A 21902-nucleotide genomic window follows, 5' to 3' on the forward strand; every position below is an offset into this window, starting at 1 on the left:
TCATATAGAAGAACTTTCTATTAAAAGAGGATGGTCCACAAAGGAACAATAGGGGTGCCCTGCCATCTCCAATCTGTCTGTGGCCGACAGAGATGGTTGGGTGGCAAAAACAGCAGAGTCTGCAATCTTACACAATTTGTGCAAATTCCATCGGCATTAATGGGAAGTGCACACATTGGCCCTCAAGTCCAACCGACTCTTTTTCTCGGTTATTGTGCATACATTTTAGTCGCAATGTCTGTGCGACTATTTATGCGACCAAATTTTAGTCTCAAAACAGACACTTTAGAAAACACTCTGAGTGTTTTTTTTTCACTCTGAAATGGGTGTGTTTTATGCAAAAATGGGCGTTTTACCGACAAAAAACAAAAAATACTCGAGAAAAAGTGTGAGTTTGCCTCACACAACACCCCACAGCCAAGAGGCCGAGTGAAATTCCAAAAATGGAGTGATTTCTAACAAGGGACTGTTTGCCATTGTGTTTTTTTGTGAAAGCAACTTGGTTTATAACCTGAAAACATTTTGTACAGTTAAACACTTTTATGAATAAAATATTGAATGCTTTTGTGATAGTTAATGTTTATATATATTTTTTTTCTTTTTAACACATTTGCAATATAAGGTTTAAATCAATTTAACACCCAAGCTGATAAACAAGGATAATTGTTGTAATGTTTGAAAAATTATAACAAATGAATATTTTTGATTCATGGAAACATTTTTAAATAAACAAGTCTAAACCATTTTGACTAACACATCTAATTTCATTAGCTCGGAGTTTGTGTGACACAATTGACTAGTGCGACACGAAAAAACGTGCGACAGAAAAATAACCGACATGTGCGACAGAATAGTAAATAAGCCTGAAAAAAAAGACGAGTGATATTGAAAACACTCCAGAATAAACACTCCACTCTTAGTAAATCAGGGCCATAGTGTAACACCAGAAGCTACTATGTAACTCTGTTTACGTAACACTAGAAATTATATAAACTTATGGGGGCAGCCATATTTTTCCTTTAGGAAAAAGGACAAGCAGGGCTCTGTGCACTGAGGCTCTATAACAAACTCCCAGCTCACACATCAGGAGGACTGACAAGCCAGGAGCCTACACAGAGCCCTGCTTCTCCGGCCCTCATTTCCTGTATTTGGACTTCTCATAAAGATACACATGCAATAGCTGTATGAACCAATATATATTATATATATATATTATATATATATTTATTTATATATATTAATTATTATCTACATTATATGAAAACTTTTTGCTTGCGACATGTACACTTTCATTTTAGTTTAAAGTAAAATTTTCCTGAATGGGAATTGCCAGCCATATTTCATATCCATATCAAGTTTTTTTTATTTTTGCACTTTTAACAAAGCTAAATAAAACAACAAAGGCCCAAAGAGTCATCATATCGATAAGGACATGTAACACAGTGCGGAGTACTAAAAAAAAAAAAAAAAGTTAATATAAGGCACATAAGTCTCCAACCCAGACACTCCACATTCACACTGCATCCATACCATTGTCTTGTGCTGGTATTAAAGGGGCACTCCGGTGGAATTTTTTTTTAAATCAACTGGTTCTAGAAAGTTAAACAGATTTGTAAATTACTTCTTTTAAAAAAAATCTTAAACCTTCCAGTACTTATCAGCTGCTGTATACTACAGAGGAAGTTGTGTAGTTCTTCCCAGTCTGACCACAGTGCTCTCTGCTGACACCTCTGTCCATGTCAGGAACTGTTTGGAGCAGGAGAAGTTTGCTATGTAGATTTGCTCCTACTCTGGACAGTCCCTGACACGGACAGAGGTGTCAGCAGAGCGCACTGTGGTCAGACTGGAAATAACTACACAACTTCCTCTGTAGTATACAGCAGCTGATAAGTACTGGAAGGATTAAGATTTTTTTATTAGAAGTAATTTACAAATCTGTTTAACTTTCTAGAACCAGTTGATCTTAAAAGAATTGTTTTCCACTGAAATACCCCTTTAAACCATTCACACTTAGCTAAGGTTCCCAAATGTGATAACATTTCCCAGGCTTTCCTCTGGCTTCATAGGTAATTCTGTATATGGAAATATCTGCCTCGATCAAACACACCTAGTGATCGACAGAAGGGACTGTGGGGCTTCCAGTTTAATAATAATATTTTTCTGGGCATAACAATAATACCCTATATAACCAACAACCATAATGTTATAACCAACAATAATACCCTATATAACCAACAACCATATTGAGTCGGGATAATATCCTCTACAATGCCCAATAGACTATTGACCGGGGCGCAGACATTAGGAAAACATAATTCAGTATTCAAGAAAGCGAGAAGATCTGACCAATAAGCCGGCACCACAGGGCACTCCCGGATCATATGATATAGAGTGCCTATGGCTCCATTGCATCTGGGGCATATTTCTTTGGCAAGGAGTTTCATGTCATACAGACTAGCTGCAGATTTCAGGATTTCTCTATGTTTAGACCCTTATATGTACTTTATGTATATTGTTTACACATTACAGTTCATAGGGCTATAAGAATAAGCGCCTTTGTATCACTCACTGCTTGACAGTGGCTGGGTGAGCCAGCTGAAATGTCGCCACTCATACTTGTGTAAATAAAGTCACACTTATTTGATCATATCTGGAGTGCTGCTGTTTATGTTTGCCATTATGTAGATAGTGACCTTGTTCTATTATTCAGCTTTTTTTCCAGTTTATTTTCTGATGACAGTCAGTTATTCAATAAGAATGAAATACATTTGGTACCCAACAATGTTCCCGTTCTTACTTACATTCTTCATTTTGAAGGACTCCTCTTCTACTCTTTCTACAGCTAAAATGTTTTCAATTGGAATACTACAAAGTGGGTGATCAGCTGCAAGAAACCAGAGATGTAATGATTCTGTCAGTAATACTGTACACATAGCGGCTTCAGCTTTTTTCCCACCTACTGGAATCATGGGATTACACGATGCCTGTAAACAATCATACACCTTCCACACTTATAGCAGAGCTAACACTACTTAAAGGGGTACTAAGGTGAAAAACTTTTTTTTTTTTTTTTTTTTAAATCAACTGGTGCCAGAAAGTTAAACAGATTTGTAAATTACTTCTATTAAAAAAATCTTAATCCTTCCTGTACTTATTAGCTGCTGAATACTACAGCAGAAATTCTTTTCTTTTTGAAACACAGAGCTCTCTGCTGACATCACGAGCACAGTGCTCTCTGCTGACATCTCTGTCCATTTTATCAACTGTCCAGAACAGCATATGTTTGCTATGGGGATTTCCTTTTACCCTGGACAGTTCCTAAAAATGGACAGAGATGTCAGCAGAGAGCACTGTGCTCATGATGTCAGCAGACAGCTCTGCTGTTCAAACAGAAAATAATTTCCACTGTAGTATTCAGCAACTAATAAGTACAGGAAGGATTACGATTTTTTAATAGAAGTAATTTACAAATCTAAGAAGAAAAAACTATATAGGTGTGTGCAGCTCACAACTATTACGCACCGAGGTCAAACTGGGCAAGCAACTATACCTTAATTGCTAGAAAGGGAAAAACCAAAAAATACAATGTAGCCCGGACCTTCTAGGTGAGTAAATAAAAATGGATATACGTGGATCGTGCTTCAATAATAATTAACATTTATTATAAAATATAGATAAGATTTCGACACTTCTCACAGGGCCCTTGTGAGAAGAACATACATATTAAAAGGCAACCTAACAATGTATTTAGGCAATAGTAATTAAAACTATAGACCTGGCATAGGATAATAAAATAGCAGAGTAAGATCTGTACCATACAAATATATTAAAGAGTTGCTCTTCTGGGTATTTAGGGTAGATATGTCCCTTTTGGATACAGTAGCAAACAGTCTGTAATATTAGAAATTGTTACCGGTCTGTGAATGGTAACTCAGGCGATGGGTATTGCTCCCGCAATGGCTGAGTGTCCGTGGTGTGCACAGTTCTCTGTGCGGTGCTTCCAATTGTGAGCCTGGTCCAGTAGAATCTGAGCGCGGTGGCAGTCGCTGTCGGCTGAGGCGCTGGCAGGCGCCGAAGATCGCAGTGGTGTCTGGGGACTGCTGGCGCTGGCGTGCGCTGGAGTTGGTATTCCTCACCGCTTTGCTAGTTGGTGGACAGGACCATGTACTGGAGGGCTGGAAGTTCACCTCGTGTTGCCGGCGTCTGACGTCAGAGCCGGGATGGCTGCACCAGGATGGTTACACCGGAATGGATCTGAACTGCTGAACCGGGTAGGTAGCAGAGTAAGAGCGCTAATAATGGTACAGTTCATAAAAGGTAACTGGCCATAAGGTTTAGGCGCAGTTCGAGTACTACTATGCCAGTAGATAACGACTAGACGCGTTTCAGGGTTGTATAATGTAACCCTCTCCTCATTAGCATGACTACTGAGGAAATGGTTACATTATACAACCCTGAAACGCGTCTAGTCGTTATCTACTGGCATAGTAGTACTCGAACTGCGCCTAAACCTTATGGCCAGTTACCTTTTATGAACTGTACCATTATTAGCGCTCTTACTCTGCTACCTACCCGGTTCAGCAGTTCAGATCCATTCCGGTGTAACCATCCTGGTGCAGCCATCCCGGCTCTGACGTCAGACGCCGGCAACACGAGGTGAACTTCCAGCCCTCCAGTACATGGTCCTGTCCACCAACTAGCAAAGCGGTGAGGAATACCAACTCCAGCGCACGCCAGCGCCAGCAGTCCCCGGACACCACTGCGATCTTCGGCGCCTGCCAGCGCCTCAGCCGACAGCGACTGCCACCGCGCTCAGATTCTACTGGATCAGGCTCACAATTGGAAGCACCGCACAGAGAACTGTGCACACCACGGACACTCAGCCATTGCGGGAGCAATACCCATCGCCTGAGTTACCATTCACAGACCGGTAACAATTTCTAATATTACAGACTGTTTGCTACTGTATCCAAAAGGGACATATCTACCCTAAATACCCAGAAGAGCAACTCTTTAATATATTTGTATGGTACAGATCTTACTCTGCTATTTTATTATCCTATGCCAGGTCTATAGTTTTAATTACTATTGCCTAAATACATTGTTAGGTTGCCTTTTAATATGTATGTTCTTCTCACAAGGGCCCTGTGAGAAGTGTCGAAATCTTATCTATATTTTATAATAAATGTTAATTATTATTGAAGCACGATCCACGTATATCCATTTTTATTTACTCACCTAGAAGGTCCGGACTACATTGTATTTTTTAATTTACAAATCTGTTTAACTTTCTGGCACCAGTAGATTAAAAAAAAAAAAAGTTTTTCACCGGAGTACCCCTTTAAAGGGGTTCTCCAGGAAAAAACTTTTTTTTATACATCAACTGGCTCCAGAAAGTTAAACAGATTTGTAAATTACTTATATTAATTTTTTTTTAATCCTTACAGTACTTATGAGCTGCTGAAGTTGAGTTGTTCTTTTCTGTCTAAGTGCTCTCTGATGACACGTGTCTCGGGAAACGCCCAGTTTAGAAGGAAATCCCCATGGCAAACCTCTTCTACTCTGTGCAGTTCCCGAGACAAGCAGAGATGTCAGCAGAGAGCACTGTTGCCAGACAGAAAAGAACAACTCAACTTCAGCAGCTGATAATTATTGAAAGGATTAAGATTTTTTAATAGAAGTAATTTACAAATCTGTTTAACTTTCTGGAGCCAGTTGATTGAGATATATATATATATAAAAAAAAAAATAAAAAGTTTTTTCCTGGAATGCCCCTTTAAGGGACATGTATTACATAAGGTTTATTTTTCTTACAAATAAATATATAATTTGGCCATTAAGGTTCAATTGAGAATCAATAGCAGAGGGTAGGATATTTCCACAGATATGAAAACATAGATTAAAAATCAGTGTTTAAAACAAACATAATATAAAAAATTTAAATAGAAAAGCCTAAGCATAGTTTCAGGTGGAACAGCTATAATTTTAGCAATAATTTATGCTTCAGACTTGTTATACTTAAAAAAATAAGCCTGCGCATGATTTACCTTTGCCTTTCTGGTATGTAAACTCATGGTTAGTTAGCCGAAACCATCTTTTCTTGAAATTTTTCATACCAAAACGCTTCCTCCCTTGAGCTCTTTTGATCATGAATCTATGTAGAGGTTCCAAGAGTAAATCATCATTTTTTACAGCAAAAATTTAAAAGATAACATCAAATCTCTAAATAAAACATTACTAAATACTATCATGTTACTATTCATAAGTAAAAATTGCAATAAAATAGTAAAAGGGCCCCAGACCCAGAAATGAAGAGGGGTTTACAACAAGAAAATCGGTCAAAAAGGATAGAACCATAAGAAGTTGTTCAAAGACATAAAAAAATATTTGGTTGTTGCCCAAATGTAGATTGGTAAAACATCCAGTTCTGTATACCGTCTGACATTGTCAGAGAGCTCTTCTCGCCCTGTATGTGTCGGTAACATGTATGACGGGGACTGGCTGTGTGGCTCAATTTCATAGTTAGGCCAGTCTCCTTCTCTGTCATGTCTGATGAGAGAAAGGAAATGGATCAGTCTTAGCTAAGGACCGAAACCACCCAGGCAGCCCCCTTGATACATATCAATGACAGCGAGGATGGAAGCGCTTTGCCCATGTTGGAATGAACACACTAAGGCTATCAGTACTGCAAGAGGAGATCTGTGCTGTAGTAACAATGAAAATACGGGAAGTTTTATCAATTTCCGTATGAGCAACAACCAATGTCCCTGGACAACCCCTTTGTACATAATAATGTCACTTGGCAGGTTGGAATCTTTACAACGATACCAATATATATAGTTTTATTTTCTTTTAGTTTTTCTATAGTTTGTTTTTGTGTCTTGCATGCCAAGATTTAGATTTTTCCACTGATGGAGCTTCAGAGGCGGCTTTTTAGATTCTGTGTACTATGATAGTTTGAAAACCCTTTCCCATCTAAGTACCAATACTACTCTGGGGGAGATTTATCAAAACCTGTCCAGAGGAAAAGTTGCAGAGTTGCCCATAGCAACCAATCAGATCGCTTCTTTCGTTTTTAAAAAAGGACTCTGAAGAATGAAAGAAGCGATCTGATTGGTTGCTATGGGCAACTTTTCCTCTAGACAGGTTTTGATAAATCTCCCCCTCTATGTTCCCCTGATAATTCATTACAGTTTATATTCAACCATGAAAAGGAATTTTATTACAGTAAATATGGGTATGTTCACATAAAAATCCTAAAACTCCCCACTAAAACTTGCCCCGTTTCCAGCCCAGAAACAGAAAAACCATGAAAGCAGCTCTGAAAATCAGCACTAAAATAATAGAAATGTTCCTTTATCATAGCAGATCTGCTTGGAAGCTCACATTGAAATCTTAATAAAAATAAATAAATAAAAAAGCCTAAAAAACAACATGAAATTCCACACCCAAAAATAAAAATGGCTGAAATCAGAGGTGGTTTTCAAAGCCGCTTTTGCAGGCAGGTTTCAAGAAGCCACTTTTAGCACTGTGAACCTAACTTGAGGTTATCCAGTGGTTGTTTTTTCTTCTTCAAACATATGGCCATTGTGTGGAGTACAACAAAATTAATCTGTACCTCCCACGCTCCTGCGGTGCTTCCAGAGTCCTGCTCTGGTCCCCCGAAGCAATCGTCTTCCTGAGCCGCAGCCTGATGTGTTGGGCGAATCGATGGCCGCAGTGATGACAGCGATTCTCTGAACGGCAGTGTGGCACACTGGGCCCTAGTGCTAGTCATCACGGAAGTGCTAGAGGTGACTGTATTTTGGTAAACCCAACACAATGGGCATACTTTTGATATAGAAGCCCTTTAACTAAAAAGTTTCTTCTCCTGCCTAAATGGCTCTCCAAATATTGCACACTTTTTCCATGTAAATAACAGACTAGAATAGTTATATGTATAAAATAGGTCTGTTTGTGTGTGGAGTGGCTATGTATGTACTTGTGTATATAGTCAGTAGTTATGTCTGTGGCGGCCTGTGCTCATTTCTTCATATTTATTAGACTCCCAAATAACAAATATCCTTACTGCATATGAATTTGTTTTGTTTGCTGGGTTTTATAGGCAAAATATGGCATTTTTGTACATTTTAGAGAAAAGAAAACAAAAAAAATGTTCCTCTTAGAATTAAACCAGATTTGAGCTGACCCTTGCCTTGTTTAGGTTAGTGAAGGAAAAGCAAAATGTGAATGATTGCTATAGGCACAATATTGCTTCTGGAGAAGTAGAGGAACCTCGGCTTAAGCTTACCCTTCCTTAAGGAGAATAGGTTGCTCTATGCTTTTGTGATCTCTTCTTCCCGAGGATGAAATCAGGTCCAGAAACTATCCAATGAGGAAAATTAATTAGTGACAAAAGGAAATTGCTGTGTGATTTGAATTAATAGGCGCCAATGTTTATAAATGGCTTGTGTGCCCATCACCAAGATCATATTGTATGAATGGAATTCTGAGCATGTCTCATGCCCACGTACATTGCATGTGACAATTAAGACTCGTGACTCCCCACACATCAAAATCATTTGCAGGTAACAAATAAATCAGGAGTAAACCACTAATGCCTGCACTGTACCACCCTATCATATATTATGATAGTCACTCTAATGGGAACTATACAATGATACATATATATATATTAGAAATACTACCAGCTGCTCATAATAAATACAACAAAGTGGAAAGTTTCAGCTGATCATATTTCTGACTAAAATACTGTAATTTAGATGTCCTTTTCAAGTATTTCTTCCTGCTTTTTTTTTTTTTAGCTCTTGGCTTTTTATTTTATTGGAGGTCAGCCATTAAAGTGTACCTGTCTTTGACAAAAACAATTTATATATATTAAGTAGATGATACCATTATATGTTTATTTGTAATATACATTGGTAAAAAAGAAAATGTGTATATTTTTGTCCCTACAGCTATTGTCTGTGTGTCTCTGAGAGGAGTCCAAATACAGGAAGTGTGGGTGGAGAATCAGGGCACTGAGGACAAGCGGGGCTCTGCGCACTGAGGACAAGCGGGGCTCTGCGCACTGAGGACAAGCGGGGCTCTGCGCACTGAGGACAAGCGGGGCTCTGCGCACTGAGGACAAGCGGGGCTCTGCGCACTGAGGACAAGCGGGGCTCTGCGCACTGAGGACAAGCGGGGCTCTGCGCACTGAGGACAAGCGGGGCTCTGCGCACTGAGGACAAGCGGGGCTCTGCGCACTGAGGACAAGCGGGGCTCTGCGCACTGAGGACAAGCGGGGCTCTGCGCACTGAGGACAAGCGGGGCTCTGCGCACTGAGGACAAGCGGGGCTCTGCGCACTGAGGACAAGCGGGGCTCTGCGCACTGAGGACAAGCGGGGCTCTGCGCACTGAGGACAAGCGGGGCTCTGCGCACTGAGGACAAGCGGGGCTCTGCGCACTGAGGACAAGCGGGGCTCTGCGCACTGAGGACAAGCGGGGCTCTGCGCACTGAGGACAAGCGGGGCTCTGCGCACTGAGGACAAGCGGGGCTCTGCGCACTGAGGACAAGCGGGGCTCTGCGCACTGAGGACAAGCGGGGCTCTGCGCACTGAGGACAAGCGGGGCTCTGCGCACTGAGGACAAGCGGGGCTCTGCGCACTGAGGACAAGCGGGGCTCTGCGCACTGAGGACAAGCGGGGCTCTGCGCACTGAGGACAAGCGGGGCTCTGCGCACTGAGGACAAGCGGGGCTCTGCGCACTGAGGACAAGCGGGGCTCTGCGCACTGAGGACAAGCGGGGCTCTGCGCACTGAGGACAAGCGAGGCTCTGCGCACTGAGGACAAGCGAGGCTCTGCGCACTGAGGACAAGCGGGGCTCTGCGCACTGAGGACAAGCGGGGCTCTGCGCACTGAGGACAAGCGGGGCTCTGCGCACTGAGGACAAGCGGGGCTCTGCGCACTGAGGACAAGCGGGGCTCTGCGCACTGAGGACAAGCGAGGCTCTGCGCACTGAGGACAAGCGAGGCTCTGCGCACTGAGGACAAGCGGGGCTCTGCGCACTGAGGACAAGATGATTGAGAAGCCAGGAGCCTGCACAGAGCCCTGCTTGTCCTGCCCTCACTTCCTGTATTTGGACTCCTCACAGAGACACACCAGAAATAGCTGCAGGGACAGCATTTTTAATCAATGTTTATTACAAATATACATATAATAGTATCCTCTACATTACATCAAAAGTTTTTGTTAACGACAGGTAAACTTTAAGCTGGTGTAAACCGGATATTTTATGTGTCGACAATTCAGCATCTCAAACACGTATTTAGTCCTCAAAGCTCAACGTGCATAGAAGTAAAATAGTTTCTTAGGACTACTTTGCAATCCAAAAAGAACCTGAGAAGCTCACATTTTTCACAGCATCTGCATACTTCTGTTCATTAAAGTGCTCATAAAATGCAGCCATGTAGGTCTCTTTGAAACTTGCCTGCAAAAAAGACAGAGGTTTTAACAGTAAAACTATATAAAATATCACAATACTTAATCTAGTCTTTAGCAATTTTTTTTTACTTCTTGTATAATGATGATGTGCAAGCTTTGTCTGCACCTAGGAAAGAGTGACCTCTGCAGATGGTGCTGAACCCTTCCACACTACAATGCAATGCACATCACCGTCTGCAAAGTTATCTTCCTGGCTGAGGATCGGGAAGGACCAAGAGGTGGCTGCCCAGAGACTATTTACATTATATAAGCCTATTTGGAAGTTGTGCCCAGAGCGCAACAACATTTGGTTAGTGAGTTTCTACCCTAGAGTAGTATCATTGCTGTCTACACGATCCTGCACATAAAGCACTCTTCTGCTTTTTCTTTCTGCTCTAGTATAACCACTGCATGATGAAAAATTAAGTTACTTTGTAATATATTTTGAGTTACAAAGCCTCTGTATTTTCAAGATATCTGCTTGCTATCAGTGAATGTCAAAGTCCAGGTTAAAGGGGTATTCCAGGAAAAAACTTTTTTAAGATATATCAACTGGCTCCAGAAAGTTAAACAGATTTTTAAATTACTTCTATTAAAAAATCTTAATCCTTTCAGTACTTATGTGCTTCTGAAGTTAAGGTTGTTCTTTATTGTCTAAGTGCTTTCTGATGACATGTGTCTCGGGAACCAACCAGTTAAGAAGAGGTTTGCTATGGGGATTTGCTACTAAACTGGGCGGTTCCCGAGACAGGTGTCATCAGAGAGTACTTAGACAGAAAAGAACAACCTTAACTTCAGAAGCTCATAAGTACTGAAAGGATTAAGATTTTTTAATAGAAGTAATTTACAAATCTGTTTAACTTTCTGGAGCCAGTTGATATATATATAAAAAAAGTGTTTTTTCTGGATAACCCAGTATGTTCACAAGAACTAATATTGGTTTGCTAAATATTCCTTACACCCTACTATTTCTATGTACCCTCATGCAAACAGACTTCTACTACTCATCAGCTGATGGGATAGGAGTGTTACTTGGAACAAGTGAGTGAAATTCCAAAACTATATATAATTGTTACTTATAATGCACGGCTTTCAAATGCCAACTACTCATATTGTCAACTGAAGCTTGTTTCCAAAAATGTATCCAATTGTGTCAAAGGAAGTATTTATGACCAGCACAGATGCGCCAGATGCATTAAGAGGCACAAGCCTTCCAAAAATTTGGTGCATCCTTCTCAATGTCCGTGAGCCACTTTGAAATCTACTCCAACTATTAGCTAAAAATTTCATAAATTCCTCACTTAAAAGGGGTATTCCGGGCAAAAACATTTTATCCCCTATCCAAATGATGGGGATAAGATATCTTATTGCGGGGAGCCCGCGCGATCTCCCTGCAGCACCCGCTTTCTATGCAGGTGCTGAATCTCCAGATTTGGAAACCTCCGGGACTGGGGACGTGACGTCACGCCACGCCCCCTCCATTCATGTCTATGGGAGGGGGCGTGACGGCAGTCACGCCCCCTCCCATAGACATGAATGGAGGGGGCGTGGCGTGACATCACATCCCCAGTCCCGGAGGTTTTCGAAACTGGGGATTCAGCACCCGCATAAAAATGGGGTGCTGCAGGGAGATCGCGGAGGGTCTCAGCAGCGGGCTCCCCCACGATCAGACCTCTTATCCCCTATCCTTTGGATAGGGAATAAAATGTTTTTGCCCGGAATACTCCTTTAAAGTTAGATTATCAGGAATAGAGAATAAATTGGGGACATAGCCCTTAGCAACCGCTCGGAATGTTTTTGTTTCTTTCATTTATTACAGGCATTTTAAAAATGAAAGAAGAAATTTTATTTGTCGCTATGCGCAACTGCCCAATCTTCCTCTATACAGGTTTTGATAAATGTTATCCATAATACGGAGAAAAATATTTATCTTTACTGTGACATAGTCTTTCCCGCATCTATGAATAAAAAACAGAAACGAGATGCCAAGGCTTGGTTCTATTACACAACTCCAGTACCATGCCCTTGGATAACCTGTGTACTTCCTGAGGACAGACAGATGCTCACTCTAGTAAAGAACCATAAATACTGGCTCTACGGGGATAGGGCTGCTAAAATAACAAATGGCGGTGATACATTCTCCACTGCACAAACAAAAAAAAGCCAAGCAGTAATGGAAGATAAAATATGTTATTGAGGGTGGTAACATAGTGAGCAAGTGATACACAGGCTGACCACAGAGAAATGATGTATTGAACAACTTACAAATAGATGAACTGGCTCCATAAAGTTAAACAGATTTGTAAATTACTTCTATTTTTTTTTTTAATCCTTTCAGTACTTAGGAGCTGCCGAAGTTGAGTTGTTCTTTTCTGTCTAAGTGCTCTCTGATGACACGTGTCTCGGGAACCACCCAGTTTAGAAGCAAATCCCGATAGCAAACCTCTTCTACTCTGTGCAGTTCCCGAGACAAGCAGAGATGTCATCAGAGAGCACTGTTGCCAGACAGAAAAGAACAACTCAACTTCAGCAGCTGATAATTATTGAAAGGATAAAGATTTTTAATAGAAGTCATTTAAAAATCTGTTTAACTCTCTGAAGTCAGTTGATATAAAAAAAAAAAAAAAAAAAAAAAAATAAAGTTTTTTCCTGGAATACCCCTTTAACACTGGCAAGTTGAAGTGCTCAACTGCACAGCACGTCTATATACAAACCCTATCAGCGGGCTGAAAGCCCAGTCTTCTCAATTTATTAGGTTGACCACCTACAGTCAAAACTGCACACAGTACTGCTTCTGCTGGGACATGAAATATAGGTAAAATACATAATTTCTCATCTAATGTTCTAGATTTATCTTCAGTTTGTGGGGTGTTTTTTCTTAATAGTTAAAATACTTACAGATTTTGACTTCGATAAGCTGCCCAACGTTTGTATAGTCTTGGAAATGAGTGTCAATGTTCTAGATGTCTGTGGGTCCTGTGTGAAATAGTTAAAAGAAGTTTACTATGGAATTTACTGCTGGGAAATTCAAAGACTGATTTACTGACACAACTGTAAAATGAAAAAACAAACAAAAACATAACATCTGCAAGATACAAAATAGAAGCTGGTATTTGGTATGACTAGTACATAGCACAGGGACAGACTATGAATAAGACCCGGTGCAGTCATACTCTTCTCTCTCAGCAACTTTTCTCTAAGTAATAGACAGATATAACAAAGTATGTCTGCAGGATCTTATAACACAGTTTACTGGCAGTCAATAACCATTAAAGCTATGGACAAATAATAAAGGACATATTAAATTTATACTATTTGCAAAGTTTCTTTAAATGTCAAAGCATTGGTACAATACTAAAATTTGCCATAGGCCTTTGTCTTTAGCTGTTTAGAAAATGTACTACCAAACATGAGTAATGTGAAAAAAGCCAAAATTTGACAATCCTCTCTGTACCATATGGCTTATAGTATATTAAAAGGAAAAAAAATTATTATTCAAATTTCATCAAATAAAGCTACAGTACACAAACAACCTATAAATTTAATAAGTACCTGTCGCAGAGTAAACTACTCCTAACACCCCCGAGCCCTTAAAAAATTTCATAGCTTTAAAAAGCTCTGTATCCTACCTTTCTTCTTGCTCACATAGTGCAATTTTCAAGCAGGAGGAAGCGGGCGTTTCCCAGCAGGCATGACATCACTGAAGCCTGCTGGGGGACTACTTCCGCCCTCACATGGTTGCAGTGCTGTGATGAATAGAAGACCTCAGGCTCTGTGCATATATCAGTCTGTGTTGCTATCAGTGAGGCTCTCCTGCAGCTTTTAGTCTGTGCAGCTTTCTGTAAGAATCTGTGGAGCTTTCACTTTCTGTGCAGCTGTCAATCAAGATCAGTGCAGAAAAGCACTTCCTGAGTTTGGACTCCTGCCAGGCCAGGAGGAGACCAAACTCACTGTATTAATTGTGGCAGGGAACATAGAGCCACCTAGTGGCCGTTATTTTATATTACATTTTAAACATATTTATGTTGATCATTTTAAAAGCAAGTGAATGGGAAAGTGTCTGCTAATTACACAAGGAACAGTTTTATTTGGTGACTAGTACTCTGTAATAAATGCACAGTGAAGTTTACGATCACTCTGCATGTTGTGGATGTGCGTCCATGTCTGCTTTTTCTCTATTTGAATTCATAAAGCTACATACACCATCACATTGCAGTCTTAGGCTGGGTCCACACTACGTTTTGTCCCATACGGGAGCGCATACGGCAGGGGGTAGCTAAAAGCTCGCGCTCCCGTATGCGCTCCCGTATGTCATTCATTTCAATGAGCCGACCGGAGTGAAACGTTCGGTCCGGTCGGCTCATTTTTGCGCCGTATGCGCTTTTACAACCGGACCTAAAACTGTGGTCAACCACGGTTTTAGGTCCGGTTGTAAAAGCGCATACGGCGCAAAAATGAGCCGACCGGACCGAACGTTTCACTCCGGTCGGCTCATTGAAATGAATGACATACGGGAGCGCATACGGTAACATACGGGAGCGCGAGCTTTTAGCTCCCCCCTGCCGTATGCGCTCCCGTATGGGACAAAACGTAGTGTGGACCCAGCCTTACATGAAAGAGGCAAAAGTCACAGAAATCTCTACATTAGTTCATAGTTGTGCCATCCTAACATAACTTATGAGCAGCTGCTGCAGAATGTCTCATTTGTTACAACGATTCATAATGTACCAGCATGAACATATGTTCATAAACAGAGCCATGAACACAAGCTAATATGTGTATATTAACACGTCGATTATTGTGGCATAGCAAAGCACTAAATTAGCTAACAAATGTGTCCATACATGAAGGTTCTGAATGAATACTCTGCAGTACCTCCTCCACAAAATCCTTACATCCAGGGAACCATGCATATACCCTGGCCTGAAATAACCAGCCTATGTCATCTTATTAGTAGATTATTACATGTTGTGTATTAAAGGGGTACTCCTGTGCGCCAGCGTTCTGAACATTTTGTTTAGAACGCTCGGATCGGGAGGCTGTGATTGTCACATCATGATCACGCTACCTTGAGATGTCACGACAGGACCCCTCCATTCATGTCTATGGGAGGGGGCGTGTCTGCCGACACGCCCCCTCCCATAGACATGAATGGAGGGGGCCTGTGGTGACGTCACGAGGGGGTGTGGCCTTGACGTCACGACCAGTGCCGAAGAAACCTGCTGAAGGTGCTGCAGCAGATCGCAGGGCGGGACCACACAATCAGACATCTTACCCCTAATCCTTTAAGAGGATTGCTCTGTATTATAAGACTCTAGAGAGGCGGGCTTCAGTGGGCTTTTATTGAATTACTGGACAGGAAGATGTGTTTAGTGGAATATTCTGTGCATCAGTGTTAAATGAGAACTCCAGAATACAAAAATTGGCCCCCATACTGCCAGCAGTAAAAAAATAAATAGATACATACCTTCCTTCGCTCCCCCGGTAACCCGCTCCGGTCTCTGCTGCGATCCTCTTCCTGGTTGTCGGCGAGTCATACTGCACTCAGCCAATCACTGGCCACAGCAAAGTCCTGACTTGGCCGGTGATGGGCTGAGCGGCAGTGTGACGTTTTCGGCCCTGGCAGCAGGTACCGGTGTAGTGAAGAATTGTGTGTCTTGAAGCGTTCTCACACTGCTATCACCAGCTGAGTAGGGTCTTCGCTGTGGCCGGTGATTGGCTGAATGCAGTATGACTCGCCGACCACCGGCAAAGATGAAGAGGATCGTGGCGGAGGCCGGAGCGGGTTACTGGAGGCCCCAGGGGAGCGAAGGAAGGTATGTACCTGTTTATTTTTTTTTACTGCCGGCAGTATAGACGATAATTTTTGTATTCTGGAGTTCTCCTTCAATGCACGACACCAAGTATGAACAGAGCCTTATGTTGTAATAATACAGATAACCTGAGAACTGGTGTGGTGCTGTTTTCGGAAGAAATTAACTTAGTTTTCCTGTTCCTGAATAACCCCTTTCAACCACTTTTCCAGACTTTTTTTTTTTTTTTTATTGATGGCCTATCCTGAGCAGACAGCTCCTATTGAACTGAATGAAAGTTGAGTTGCAAAAACCCATTATGGCCACTACACAATGTACAGCTATGGTTTCTAAGGTTTATGGTTTTATTTTAAAATACTTTCAGTTAAATAAAAATACTATATTGTAAAGTGAGGAAAAACTTTATTTTCAAACTTTATTACTAGCTGTTTTTACTAGACCATTGTTTCTATATCGGTTTATTACAAAACCCTTTTTACATGCTGTTCTGTGGGCAACATTTTGCTATTTTTATATCAATTTATTTTAATGTAAGGATAACAAAAGGACTGGGGAAGAAACAATATTCACCAATACAATAAGGTGGAGATTTATCAAAACCTGCGCAGAGGAAAGTTGCTGAGTTGCCCATAGCAACCAGCTTGTTTCTTCCATTTTTGAAAAGGCCTCTGAAAAATGAAAGAAGCGATCTGATTGGTTGCTATGGGCAACTGGTCTATTTTTCCTCTGGACAGGTTTTGATAAATCTCCCCCCCTATAGGTATTTTTTTTTAACCTATACCTGAAGTCATTTCTACACAGATGTTTTACATAATAAATCAATAAGAATATATTCCTTGATACACATTTTACAGCAATCTTTTAAAGACTTGATGGTAAATGTAAGACTATATGTACAGCAGCCTGTTTTCCCAAAGCCTGTGACTGGTAATGCATTCCCCACATTAAACATGAAGTCTGGCACAGCGTGTGCCTTGTGCGCGGCAGGAGTTTCATTCAATCAGTTCGCTGACACATTGCTGAAGCTAACAAGGGTCTTTTAAGGCACTTACTGCATGGTGAGGACTGAGCTGGAAAAGGTTAGGGGACAGGATGGCAGGTGCAAAGAACCGCAGGAAAATGAAGCTGCTCACAGCAGTGTATCTTACGTCAGGATCGCCTGAGACAAACACAAGACACAAATAGTTAAAGCAACCGGAGAGACACCACAGAAAACTGGGCAACCAATTTCTTTATTTCTTATTTACATTCAGTTTTGCAGCCATTTTATACTAGTCAAACATTTAAACAGGATGCAAAATGATGCATGCGCAATTTTATAAAATAGCAGTGAACAGAAAGAAAATCCAGCGGTAAAAGTAAAATATTATATTACGGTACTCAAAGAGCAACATGTAGTACAGGACAAAAGCCATCGCGTTTTGGGACAACAAGACCCTTATGCAGCGTCTGCGTTTGTTATCCTGTACTACATCTTGCTCTTTGGATAATACAATAAAAGTTTCCTTCTATCTCACCTACAAGCTGGATTTTCCTTCTGTTCATGTGGACCGGTTGTGGTTCTGGAGTCGCTGCTGGCCTGTTCCGAGCTCAGGTGCTGAGGAGCGGAGGTAAAAGCGGTCCCCACACCCACTTGTATCAGATTTTAAAAGGTATCCTTCATTGTTATATTGGATAAAAGACAACAGAAAAATGTACCTATAAAAGATAAATTAGGCTTCTGTATACTTACAAATAACTAGGGGTGTGAATCGCCAAGAATTTGGCGATTCGATTCGAATCGCGATACCAGTGTGGCGATTCGATATATCGCGATATATCGCGATACCGTCTAGGTGACGATACATCGCGATATATCGCCCACCTGGGAGCATTCATAGATCCCAATAGACGCCGCTGTCAGCTTTGACAGCGGCGATCTAGTACTCCGGTGCTCACTTTTCTCATGTTATCCCGTCCGGGCTGCAAAATAAAATAAAACGCACTTTATCTTACCTGCCAACGAGCCCGCGGAGCTCCGGTACAGTCCGGTACAGGTGTTCGGTCCCCGGGCTGTATTCTTCTTACTTCCTGTTAGTCCGGCACGTCACATGGAGCTTCAGCCTATCACTGGCCGCAGCGATGTCCCGCCTCCGCTGGTGATAGGCTGAAGCTCCATGTGACATGCCGGACTAACAGGAAGTAAGAAGAATACAGCCCGGGGACCGAACACCTGTACCGGACTGTACCGGAGCTCCGCGGGCTCGTTGGCAGGTAAGATAAAGTGCGTTTTATTAAAAATTCCACATCCCTAAAAGAATCGATTCAAAAATATTTTGAATCGATTCTGTATCGGCAAATGAAAAATCGCGATTATCGCGAGAATCGATTTTTTCTTACATCCCTACAAATAACTGCTTTATAATTCCTCAGGGAGTCGGGCCAACAGTTGGAGAAGCGGAGCCTGGGATCCACACCGCCTCTCTCTGATTAAATTGCGCAGTTGATTGACAGCCATACGGAAGCCTGATTTTTCCATATAGGTATACCTAGAATAGGCATGTGAAGACATCGTGCACTGTGGGTGCCGCTTCACAAACATATTTTAGGAGACCGTTTCGCTTTAAGGATAGGCCATCAATTCTAAAGAACCAGCGAACCTGATTTATAAAAGGCCGACCAGATGGAATTCATAGGGGACCTTTTAGTGTATATTAAAAAGGTGAAAACCATGGGTATGTGTGTAAACATGAATGCAATTGGTGCTAAAATCATGTCAGTATAAAAGCAATGTCTTAGAAGATGTTCAAGCCTCACTAAAAATATTTTCTTACCGTAATTACAGAATATTTTCTTAAGTACCGTATTTTTCGCCCTATAGGACGCACCGGCGTATAAGACGCACCCAATTTATAGGTGCAAAATCTAAAAAAAATAAAGATTTTGAACCCAATAGTGGTCTTCAACCTGCGGACCTCCAGATGTTGCAAAACTACAACTCCCAGCATGCCCGGACAGCCGTTGGCTGTCCGGGCATGCTGGGAGTTGTAGTTTTGCAACATCGGGAGGTCCGCAGATTGAAGACCACCGCACAGGAGGTAATACTCACGTGTCCCCGCCGCTCCGGAACCGTCACCGCTGCCCTGGATGTCGCTCCATCGCTGTCGCCGGTCAGCTTTGATCGCCGCGTCTGAAGGGTTAATACAGGGCATCACCGCGATCGGTGATGTCCTGTATTAGCCGCGGGTCCCCGCCATTGATGGCCGCAGGGACCGCTGCGATAGGGGTGTATTCGCCGTATAAGACGCATCAACTTTTCCCCCCCAGTTTTGGGGAAGAAAAAGTTCGTCTTATACAGCGAAAAATACGGTAGGTCTCCTTTAGGGTATATTCACACTGGCAAAAACAACACTGAACTAAAAACACTTTATACTCAATTTTTTTTTTTTTTTTTTTTTTTAAGACCCAATATATTTTAATATGAACTGGGCAGCACTGAAAAGTAACCACAAATGTTTTTGTTCCACTGGTCTTTTTCAGCATTAAACAGATTTGTAAGTTACTTCTATTTAAAAATATTAATCTTTCCAGTACTTAGCTGTTGTATACTACAGAGGAAGTTATTTTCTTTTTGAATTTCCTTTCTGTCTGACCACAGTGCTCTCTTGCTGACACCTCTGTACATATTAGGAACTGTCCAGAGCAGGAGAGGTTTGAAATGGGGATTTGCTTCTAGTCTGGACAGTTCCTGACATGGACAGAGGTGTCAGCAGAGAGCACTGTGGTCAGACTGAAAAGGAATTAAAAAAGAAAACAACTTCCTGTGGAGCATATAGCAGCTGATAAGTACTGGAAGGATTAAGTAATTTACAAATCTGTAACTTTCTGGCACCAGTTGATTAAAAAAAAAAAAAAATTAAATGTTTTCCAGCAGGATACCCCTTTAAAAACTATTCTGCATGAGGTGCATACATTTATAATGGCATTATACTTGCTTTCTGTGCATGCCTAACCACTACATGGACAAGTCAGTACAGATGAATTTCCAATCTTCATGGAGAGCTATAGTAAAGACCGGTCTGATGTGGCTAGACAAGGAAAGGCTATCTTGTGTAAGATTTTGATAAAAGGGAACTTCAATAGTTAAGCAAGCTGATGTCTCCAACAAGCATGTGAACGCCTGAGCTCTCTGGTTCTATTACAAAGACAACAATCAGTTTTAGTGAGTCTGCACTTTCATACAGGCATAAGATGGTGGAGATCCCTCAGGAGCATATTTCCCATCAGCTGGATAGGCTGTACAAGCAGCAGACACAAGGTTGTTATTTTGACATTTCCTTGATTTGACCACAAAGAATTTGCCTTGTAAGGTATAACCAAAGCCTGGACAGAAGGAAGGACTTGATCTGAGCTGGTCAGCACAGAAAGGATGGGAGAAGGATTTTTATTCTGCGGCATGATCCTCTTCAGCGAGTTTATTGGTATTCTGATAAGAGCACTTAGGAAACGTGTTGAAATGATCTTGAAACAATGCTCTTCTCGGAAGCCTAGCAATGCGTGAATGTGGACTTGTCATTAAGAAAAGCTCTCATGCTTACAGAGTGTGACCAACAGCGATAGTCAATGTAAATGTTTCATCATACAATTTCTAAAAAGAAGAAATATCCTGGGTGGATTAGGGAGAATTCAAGTCTCTGCTTACCTTGGAAACGCTTGGCTGCAGACTCTCTCAGAGAGAAGAAAATGTCACACATAACAGTCGGGCAACTGACTCCTGATTTGGTGATGACGTTAAAAATCTGGTCTACATAATTCTTCAAGTTTTCCTATGAAAAGTCATAGGGTATTTTGGTACAGAAGATTGAATATGGTTGATAAATGTAACATTATAGACATACACGCTGGCAAAAATTAAGGATTTACCAAACTTTATGGATGATCACCAGTGTTTTGTTGTTTTTCTGTTTTTTTTTACTTTTATTTTTTTACTTTATAGCAAATACACAAACCCCAGATATGACACAAAACAATGTTTGTTTCATATTTGCAGCCAGTCAATTTTTAGGAATTTTCCAATATTGTTATGAAGGAAGTGCTGTACAGATGTGGAGTTTGATCGATAATCTTTTTTTTTTATTTTTTTTTTAGGTCAACTGGCCTCTTCTTCTAGGAAGAACCCAAGGAAGATGTCAGTTTGATCCCATAACACATACTCCACAATAAATATTTTATTGCCCAAACCCCTCATCATGGACATGGCTGTGGGAAGGGGGTAGTCTACCTTAGATCTATAGCGGCAAAGAAGGTTTGGGCAAAATGTTTTCAGCCATTTTGGGGTACAACCTGACCCAAGGCTTAAAAGAGAATGTATAAGCAACTGCATTCTTTCTAAGCCTACCTACTGACTGTTTGGGAAACCGGAAAGTTATATACCTCTTCTATGTTATAGATAGGTTGTCAGGTTTAGGACTACATTGATGTATGCTGAGAGTGGCTCCTTTCTGGCAATCCCTATATATGTAGACCATCCCAACACAGCATCTGTGCTGTCTCCCTCTACATATGGACTTTATTGTTTTTTTTTTTTGCATGATGTCTCTCCCCCCCCCTTTTTTTTGTTGCATATACTGTACTATTTGATTGTATTTTG

At 41.3% G+C, this 21902-nt stretch overlaps 1 protein-coding gene across 2 annotated transcripts in view; it reads right to left on the reverse strand.

Moving 5' to 3' along the window:
- Positions 1-21902, reverse strand: part of RASA3 (RAS p21 protein activator 3) — a 227283-nt gene that overhangs the window by 8451 nt on the left and 196930 nt on the right. For both annotated transcript variants that reach the window (XM_056555987.1, XM_056555988.1), the window contains exons 14-20: positions 20955-21078; positions 17326-17432; positions 13359-13436; positions 10390-10467; positions 8291-8364; positions 6048-6154; positions 2802-2884 (exon numbers count right to left, since the gene is read on the reverse strand). In XM_056555987.1, coding sequence (XP_056411962.1) covers positions 2802-2884; positions 6048-6154; positions 8291-8364; positions 10390-10467; positions 13359-13436; positions 17326-17432; positions 20955-21078 — 651 coding nt within the window. The remainder of the gene's footprint in view (positions 1-2801; positions 2885-6047; positions 6155-8290; positions 8365-10389; positions 10468-13358; positions 13437-17325; positions 17433-20954; positions 21079-21902) is intronic.

The sequence above is a fragment of the Hyla sarda genome, chromosome 2, assembly GCF_029499605.1.
Source record: "Hyla sarda isolate aHylSar1 chromosome 2, aHylSar1.hap1, whole genome shotgun sequence".
In the NCBI taxonomy this organism is placed as follows: domain Eukaryota; kingdom Metazoa; phylum Chordata; class Amphibia; order Anura; family Hylidae; genus Hyla; species Hyla sarda.